We start from the raw sequence: 9,672 nt of genomic DNA, 5'->3' as shown, positions 1-9,672 counted from the left end.
AGCACATCGCACGCCTGATGACTACAGAGCTGCACTGCCTTCCTTTTTCCTGGGAAGTGCAACATGCCAGAGAACGGGTTATGCAAACACCGTAGCTCTGCTGCTGGGAAGAGAGCATCCCAGGCCGCTCTGCCTCTGGTTTTCAGAATCTTCATCAGCACTGTGTTGGCCTCTGGTGGGACTGGTGGAATGGGCAACAGAGGAAAGCTGAGAGTCCCATCTCCGGGGTGACTCACCCGGAAGGTAAACTGACAGTCAGCGTTGATGACTGCTACGATAGAGTCGTCTGTGTATTTGTTTGTTCTTTTACTGTGTCATCTTCAGAAAGTGACTTCTAATTGTGAGATGCCAGCACTGATCTCCAAAGGTGTTAAGGAGTAACTCAAAATACTCAGAATCAACTCGCTCTTGGTTTTCATCATGTTAGAAAAGCCTCCATAGGCTACAGGACGCCACCTTCGGCCTGGGAACAGACCCAAAACATGTTGGGACAGGCAGCTGCCTCTGTATTTGTCTTGCTACAAATCTGGATTCCCCTGAAGATTTCCCAAGTGACAGCCACGGAGCCAAATGAGGATTCATCCCTATCCAGTAACCCAAAGGAAAGATGCAGGTGAACTGGAAAAAGGCACAACATGCTCTGTGACCTTGAGCAAGAGCCGTCCTGTCTCAGCGCCTCCGTGTCCCAAGCGAAGGAAATTGTGACCTCTGAACACCCAGCTCAAAAATGACTTGCCTTGCTCAACAGGGGCCCACGCTTCCGGGAAATTTTACTATTCATGAGGCTGGCCCCGCCCTGCTTTCCAAAGCCTTGATTAAATAGCTTCTTCTGGCCAGGAGTTTGCAGCGGCGAGCAGCACCTGCGAGCACCTGCGAGCACCTGCGAGGAGCACGCGGCTCTCCAGGATGAGCGCCCCGCAGCTTTTGCTCCCTGCCAGGGCGGCCGGCGCGAGCCTGGGCTGCTTGCTCCTGCTTTGCCTCTGTCTAGAGCTAGGCGCGCTGGCCAAGGAACTGAAGTTTGTGACAGTGGTGAGTACGCCTCTTGCGATCTCTCTCTTTCTCTCTCTCTCTCTCTTTCTCTCTCTGCCTTCACACCAGGTTCCCTGCAGAGTCTGAAAGCCAAGTGTCAGGTTTCATTGTACTCTTGGGTTGAAATCAAGTTCTGTTCAAACTCACAGAGTAAATAGTCACGTTTCCCAAATTCCTCTTGTGAAGTCCTAATGTGCCCTGCGAAAAAGCGTGCAAGTTTGTTTTTTACATTTTATCCATTTTTCAGCTTTGGCTGTTCTCCTTTATTTCCAACCTTACTCCACAGCTGCCTTGGATTCACTCTGCTGCTGCTGCCCACACCAGCGCCAGAGGGCTGTTTAGACAGCTGAGGTTAACCTGGATTGATTGAGCTTCGTGATTATTTGTTTGGCAAACCACAGGAAAAGGGGGGGAAAAAAAAGGAAAGCGCGGTGGTTTTCAAAGTGAAGTAGGTCCTTCTCAGGCTGTTTATCAGGAAACTGGGACATTTGCAAGCAGCTTTTAAAGTGTAAAAGTGAAACAAAACTCTTCCTGGTACGCGGACTTAGTCATTATTAAAGTAATCATCTGGCCACCTGTGCGCTGTAGAGCAGGTCGCGAGAACAGAGAGCGAATGCATTGATATGGGGTGAGAAAACGACCCCGATTCCACGACGGAGGCGAGGTGCAGTGAAGTGGAGATTCGTTGCCCTGTGCCTCTCTCCTTCTGAATCAAAGATGGACTCCAGTAAAACTGTCACACACATCTTGACCGTGGAATGCTGGACTTTTCTGCCATTGTTTGTGTCCACAATGTCAGGACACACTTCAGTAGAAGAACGATGGCCTTGTGACTGTTGTTGCAGAGCTTTGTAATAATATAGGGGGGAGCGATGGGGGGAGGGAGCGGGGGAGGGTGGAAGGGGAAGTTCTTGAGGCCGAGGACCATACCATGAGCACCCGCTGGTACTCTGAGAACAGAAGAAGCCAGGGTTTGCACAGTCAGGGGTTTGCCCCAGCACTTCGGAGTCTCTGGTCTCTATTGAGGTTTGTCTAAGTCTCCTCTTTCACACACTCCCCTTCTCTCTCTCCTCCCCCCATGTCTTATTGGATAAGATGGATGTAGGCTGATTGACAGTAAATATGCCTTTTGTAAAAATATTCAATTTTTTTTTTATCACTTGGAGGAAGGACATCTTGTACTCCAAAATTCAGATTCCTGCAGAAAATCTGACGATGGTGTGTTTACACCAAAAATGATTCTTAGTCCTGTTCGTTTTTATCCGGTCAACAGTAACAGAAGAGGGAGAGCATCAGTTTATTTACAGATGCTGTGCCAGTTGTCAGGCTCGTGGGCTGACAGCATCACGTGACTTCTGTAGGCCAGGCACACAGGAAAAACTTCTGCCTGTGTTCAAGGTGTGTTGCAAAGTGCCGGGTGCCTGGAAATCCTGCCTTGGTGCACCGAATCTGGCAGCGGGGACCTGGCCGCAGGTGGGCCTCTCTGAGACGTGCGAGGAGGTTGTCTACAGCTGCCAGATTCGCTCTGTCCTTTCCTACCCACAGCCCAGACTAACCTCCTTCCCTGCCAGACTGTGAATTTCTCTACTCTTCCCCACCTTGATTAATGCTCAGCCGAGGATCATGAGTTAATCCCAAGGAAAGCCAAAATACAAAAGTGGAAAATTCACAAATGACACCCGAGGCTAACAACTCCATTTCCTGCCATGGCTTTTCCTCACTCGTGCTAGATGACAACTCGGTGCATCTCTCTTGACCTTCTCAACATAACTCTAATGACTTAAACTAGAAGGATGCACTTTGTTCTTTTTTGTTGATTTAAAAAATATATATATATGTGACTAGAAGTGATCACATTACACGCTTTTTCAAATCTCCAGAAACTTATTAGGGGAATCAAAATGATTACCACTCAGTTCAGTGGCAATGCTGAAGACGAGGCTGCATTCAACGTCAGACATTGCCACACACTGTCAGGACGTATTCCTTCACCATCCTGTAGGACTCGGGAGGACCGGTGGGATTTGAATTGCAGATGGACAATGAGTGCTTTGTGTAGTGTGTGCATGTACATAGCACAGCCCATGTAAGATGCAACCATCCCATGTCTGCTCGCTGCATTCGGCAACTATTCCCTGAGGGTGGCAAACCTTTCTTCCGTATTTTCTAGATGAAGACACTGAGGCACAGGGCTGGTTCGGTAGTGTGCCCATGAGCAGACAACGGCAGTAGTGGACAAAATCGAGTGTCCTTCATCACTGGAGGGCCGCCTGCTCCCTCTGTTGTGTGTAGAATGTAGCAGGTGGGACCTGTGGCCCCACTGTGCGCATTGCCATGTGAGTTAGCCTGACTCTGAATCAGTAGGTAGTTTCCTGGATTTTTATTGTCCAAGAAAAAAAAAAAATCTTACCCCATTCTGAAAAGGTGTTCTTGGCGGAAAGAACGGGAAACTGTCCCAGAATCTTACTCTCCTTACCCTCTCCTGAACACAGAATCACTTGACCCTTTGAAACAGAGTCTGATGACTCGCTAGCAGGGATTGCATGGGGAAGACGGTGCCTGCAAGGTCGCCAGCTCCGAGAAGCGGGTATGGGTTAACCTGTGTTCCTGTAGCACTCCTCAGCCTTCCGTGGCTCATTTGCACTGTTCCCCGTCTCCACCTCAGTTGCTGAATTCCAGTGCACCCACCAGCCAGCTCATGGGAAACCTTGCTCATCTGTGTTCCCACTCATTTCCCACACATACCTACTTGGCTTTTTGGAAATCACCTCAGCCATCACACGGCACCCTCCAGAATTAGGAAAATGTCATTTCAGAACATGCGCTCCTCTGGACCAGGGGAAACCCACAGTTGAGGTGAGCTCAGCCAGAACAATTCCATCTCATTCCACTGGGGCTGTACGAAGAAAGGGGTGATGAGTCAAGAGGCGCGCGCTTTTTCCTCACTCTTACTCCAGGCTTGCAGTCCGATTCTGTTGTTAATTTTGTGATGCTCTTTTCTGGAAGAGAAGTGGAAGGCTGCGCTAGGAAAATGTTGAACTTTCCTTTTGGCCAGGATTAGGATCCTAAACAGGTCACCCAATCCAGCGTCAGATCTTCCAGATGTACTTGTCTGGGATAGGGGGAACTACATGCCTCCCGCCTCACGGAGCTGTGTTTAGGATCAAAGGATATGGTGCTCACCAGGAAGTGAGAACCACAATACAAGTGAGGTGCAGCTCCTGGGAGCCATTTGTCAAAAATGGAATACTTCCAACCTTTTGGATAAAATATAAATAAGCCTTAATTATTCTTTAATTGTGGCGAGGTATGCATGACGTGAAACCACTGTCTTCACCATTTTTAAGTACGTCGGCCTTGTCGGGCAACTTCACCACCATCCACCTCCAGAATGCTCCTTGCAAAACTGAAACTCCACACCCATTCAACAACAGCTGCCCGTTCTCCTGCAGCTGCCCCTGCCCACAGATCCTGGGAATGACCGTTCTGCTGTTGTCTCTGAACTTGGCCACCCTAGGACGTCACAGAAATGGAATGATGTGGTCCTTCTGTGGCTGGCTTGGTTCACTTAGCTGCCTCCTCATTATTCTTGAGCTTGTGGATTTAATGTATATAGAAAAAGAAAAAGTATTAGACAAGTGTCATCTCTATTAAATCTCAGACTCCTTAGCTTATGTGCACTTAAGTCTTTTGTGTCTGTGAATTCTAACTCTGTTCCACCTTGGGTGGGTGGACACATGATGTATGTTAAGTGTGGCTGGAGGTGAGAACAGAGAAGGGTTCCCGCAATGCTTCAAAGCCCCATGATGTTCTGAGTTTGATCGAAAAGCAGTAGAATTGGAGAAGAAAAGAGTGCCCAACAATGTGAAGGCCAGATTTCTGTGGGTCAGATGTGTAATAAAAGGAGAAAGAAGTCAAGGTAACCCTGAGTTTTCACATCTGGGCCTCTGTGAAGACAGTGACACCTTGGAAGAGGGTACCTAAGAAGACTGGGAACCCCCCAAAAAGGAACATGAGCCATCAGGGTGAAGGAGGTGATGCAATATTGGCTCAAGAGCCGGGACAGCGTGGGTTTAACTGCCAGCTCAGCCCCGTCCAAGCTGTATGATCTGGGAGGAATGCCTCAGCTTCCTTTTTAGTAAAACGGTGGTAACAGCGTGTTCTGGGTTGCTGTGGCGCTTGGCTGAGCTCATATACAAAAGCCACAGTCATGTATGCTGTCATGACAGGGTCACAGTCTCATCACCGTGAGAACACAGGACAGGTGGCCTGGACACTGCCAGGTGGTGCCATCTTAGGGTGCCGAGGTGGGGTATACAGTTGATTATGTATCACATGACTGTACTTGTCGACCTCATTGTAAATGCCACAAATACTATTAAGTATAACAATAATACTAATAATAAACCCAGATAGGACCCTAAGTACCCACTGTATGTGTTTTACAGTATTCACATTCAGTAAAATGCCAGGATCTTTTCCCATTTATTCTCTTTATTTGCAAAAAGGTGAAATGTTTACACATCTCTTATTCAGCTCAGTTTTCTTCCTAATGTTGAAGCCCTGGTCCAGTCAAAACTGGAGAAATTTAACTTCACCCTGTGGCTCTGAGTTGCAGATTTTACTCATCGACCTGCTGGTCTCTCTTTGGGGACAGCTGGAACAGGCCTTTGTCACCTCTCTCTAATTTGCCTTCATTGCCACTGTCCTTGTTTGAACCCGACTTGGAACTTCCTGGAACCTGCAAACCTTTTTCTTATTTCTGTTCAAGAATTGCAAATATAGCTACCAATTTGTGAGTCCTTCCCATCTGACTCAAGTGCCCCAAACCACCCATAAGGCACGCAGTACTATCTTAGCATTTGCACAAAAGCAATGAAAAAGCCGTTGGACCTTATCTTTGGTGTTGTGGGTCTTGAGGACTGAAGATATAGCTGTTCAGGGTGGACGGGCGGGGAGCACAATGGGCAGAATTTGACGGAGCAGCTCAGACCGTGCTTGGCATGTGTGTGTCTTGTGGCAGAGGGCCTCTGGGTGTGAGTCTCCTGGCAGCTTCCTGATAATGCACATGGGGAGGCAACAGGTGATGGCTCAAGGAGTTTTATTTCTGGGAGACATGAACTCTGAGAATGGAGTTATCAATTCTTGGCTTTGGTCTGGCCAAGCCCTAGTTGTTACAAATTTGGTACGATAGCCTAGTGGTTAAATCCTCACCTTACATCCATTGGGACCCCATCTGGGTGCTGGATCATGTCCCAGCTGCTCCATTTCCCATCCAGCTCCCTGCTGATGGCCTGGGAAAGCAGTCGAGGATGGCCCAAGGCCTTGGGACCCTGTACCCACATGGGAGACCCGGAGAAGCTCCTGGCTCTTGATTTCAGATTGACTCAGCCAGCCGTTGCAGCCACTTGGGGAGTGACAGCTGATGAACAGTATTTCTCATCTTTCTCTCTGTATCTCCTTCTTTCTGTATATCTGCCTTTCCAATAAGAAATAAATCTTGAAAAGAAAAAAAAAATGGGGTAGGTGGAATAAACCAGTCTCTCTCTGTCTCCATCTTTCAAATAAATACTTATGTAAGTCAGTACATAAATAACCTTTTTATTTTTCTTGCTAGCCTGGACCCTGGACATAGACTCATGCTGAGTCCCCTGCTGTTCAGGCCTCTTTCCTTCCCCTGAAGCACTATACAGGACTCATTATTCCTGCCCAGACTACTGTACTTTTTAATTCTCTTTACCAATGGGTTGACGTATTACTTCCTACAAGAGAAGGAAATGGGCTGTTATTCCCAGCCACTTGTGCGCATTGAGAATACTGTGAAGAGGCATGCTGCTTCACTGAGCAGGGAGAGCAGCCAGTGTCCAGAACCAAGCTCCCTTCAGGAGTCCCAGGTTCAGCCCAAGGGTTTGTGATGCATCTTCAGTTCCAAACTTGGTGACATGCTTGCTTATGAGATTCCAACCTAGTTCAAGGGCAGACTCCCTGTCCTGATCACAAAGACACAAAGAGAGGGGCCGGGGGGCAGTGACAAAGGAGTGAAAGAAAGGAGAAATGAGAAGCAAATGTGGGGTTAGCACTGTGGCTCAACAGGATAATCCTCCACCTTCAAGTACCGGCTTCCCATATGGGAGCTGGTTCTTGACCTGACTGATCCACTTCTGATCCAGCTCTCTGCATCTGGCCTGTGAAAGCAGTAGAGGTTGGCCCATGTCCTTGGCTCCCTGCACCTGCCGAGAAGACCCAGAGGAAACTTCTGGCTCCAGGGTTCAGCTCAGCTCAGCTCCAGCCATTGCAGCCATTAGGGAAGTTAACCAGCAAATGGGAGATCTTTCTCTGTCTCTCCTCTCTCTGTAAATCAGCCTTTCTAATAAAAATAAATCCTGGAAAAAGGGGTCAGGGACACACCCGTCTCTTTTTCTGATAAGTGAAAATCCAAAGTCCCTGTGAGATGAAGAACTTGGAAATGAAGCCACAGTGCGTCTGGAGGAACTAGATCTGGTGTGATTCACTCTGTACCAGGCACTCTCTGAGTTACAGTAATGCCTGTGAGAAACCACCCATGCCAAAAAACAGTAAGATGAGACCAAGGTTGAGCAGATACTACCGTACGACAGCCAATCAAGGGAGACTTTCTGGTGGAGGTCACATTTCTCAGGACAGACCTGGATTGAGTGGGTACTTGCTAGGAGACGCAGCAGGGATCTTCAAGCAGCCAGAATAACATGAGCAAAGGCCCTGGGCCCACAGGAGCGGGAGGACCCATGCTGCTCAGCATGTCTGGCAAGGACATAAAGTGAATTCAGTGTGATGAGGATCCATTTGGCGTGTTCTTGGAAGAATTTTGCATCGAGAGCAGTGGAGAACAGTGTAGTGGTGTGTCTAACACTGAAGTTGGTAAAGTGAAATGAGACCAGTCACATACAAGCTGAAGTTGCTGGAGCCAGTGGAGGGTCCATAGGCTGCTCTAGAAATTTCTACCTGTGCTTTTTTTTTTTTTTTAACTTTTCTGCAAAAGAATGCTTAGTCCACTGAGCAGATATGGGGGGCAGGTAGAGACCCAAGCAATTAAGTGATATATTCTGGTTGACACTTGCTTTTTCTTTTCCCTCATTTCTTTTTTATTATTAATTTATTTTGCATGATACAGTTCCATAGGCTCAGCGATTTCCCCTCCTCCCTCCTCCTTCCCCCTCCCTGCCACTGATACCCCCGTAGTATTATAATGGTACAGTCCTTCAGTAACAGTCACAAGTCCATCATTCTGCTGTTGAAGTGTCATGACATTGTAGGTGTGGATAATGGTAGAGAGTCCAGCATCCTGTTGTGATTGACACTTTGAAAAAGAGCTTGTCACTGTCATGTGCAGAGAGACTGGACGTGTCCCGGCATGTGTGCAGCAGGAGCCCACAACCGAAGCCGTGTGCCTCATCTGCCTAGCACACTTGGTGGAACAGGGTCACTTGGGGGCACGGAGCCCCGTGGTTTAAAGGGTGCAGTGGAGGAAGTGAGGAGGAGGAAATGGTGGGCTAGCCATCATGAGAACTGAGAGATCTGGCCCACCTTCGCCGTCTCTTCGAGCCTCATGCTCCTTACCCACTCAGTTCTGTAGTAGTGCCAGCCCGTCCTCATGGTGGAGTCAAGAGAAGATTCTGCAGTGCACGAAGAATTGCGCAGACCCAAGGGGTTGTTATCTTGCATGTGTTCCTGTTGCAATCACCATCGATGCTACAAATAATCACATTTACCACCAACCATATTTTTTAGATTTCATGTAGCATGATGGCTAGACTGAACACAGAGGTAGTGAATTCAGTACGGCAGCAGTGAGGAACATTGTCCTGTCACAGGCTGAAAAGTATGCCCAGGCATAATTTAAGGGTTGCCGCTGAATTGAAAAAACTCCACAATCCCAAGGAAAGCCATCGGCATCCTTGGGACACACACACACACACACACACACACACACACATCTCCATCTCCAGAGGCAGGGGATGTCATAGAGTGTCCTGCGGAATGTTCCTCCCTTACACAGAGTTCATAGTATGTTTCGGCCACTCCCCCCAGAAACACGTAAAACCAAACTAGAGCCCCAGAAAGGAGAATTATTTCTGAATACAAGGGATTTTCAGCAAGTTTATGGGAAAGGCATGAGTTTTCTAAATATTTCACCAAAATAAACTCATCTTTGAATTCCGTTTTCTGTAAGTTTTTTTTTTTTTATTTTTATGTGGAAAGCAGGTTTACAGAGGGAGGAGTGACAGAGAGAGCTAACCGCTGGCTCACTCCACAGCTGGCGGCAATGGCAAGAGTGAAGCCAGCAGTCTCCCACATGGGTGCAGGGGCCCAAGGACTTGGACCATTCTCCACCCCCTTTCCCAGTCCATGAGCAGGGAGCTGGATGCCAGCACTTCAAGCAGTGGTTTTGCCTACTGAACAATGCACTAGCTGAGGTTCACCTGTATAGGTTGGAGTGATGAGTGCCTAGGTTTCCGGATCATGCCTACTGCTCTGCTCTTTAAACCCGCTCTACTAAGGCCACCGTACTTGCTTTCTCTGCGAGTGGTGATCTGCCTGGAGAGATTTTTAAAATCCTGATACCCTGGTTGCATCCAAGACCGATTTCAAAATTAGCAGAAATGG

General features: G+C 48.0%; 1 protein-coding gene across 2 annotated transcripts in view; it reads left to right on the top strand.

Annotated features, from left to right (window-relative positions):
* Positions 1-842: 842 nt before the first annotated feature.
* The window catches only part of ACP3 (acid phosphatase 3), a 37,727-nt gene continuing 28,897 nt past the window's right edge, over positions 843-9,672 (top strand). Inside the window, exon 1 of one of the 2 annotated variants that reach the window (XM_040962893.1) lies at positions 843-1,029. In XM_040962893.1, the coding sequence (XP_040818827.1) occupies positions 907-1,029 (123 nt within the window). In that variant the 5' untranslated portion in view covers positions 843-906. The remainder of the gene's footprint in view (positions 1,030-9,672) is intronic. The other variant, XM_040962886.1, reaches the window with a different exon arrangement.

Source organism: Ochotona curzoniae, unplaced genomic scaffold (assembly GCF_017591425.1).
Source record: "Ochotona curzoniae isolate NIBS_2020 unplaced genomic scaffold, NIBS_Ocur_1.0 contig_1302, whole genome shotgun sequence".
In the NCBI taxonomy this organism is placed as follows: domain Eukaryota; kingdom Metazoa; phylum Chordata; class Mammalia; order Lagomorpha; family Ochotonidae; genus Ochotona; species Ochotona curzoniae.
The sequence above is the reverse complement of the archived record's forward strand: the minus strand, read 5'-3'. Positions and strand labels throughout refer to the sequence as shown.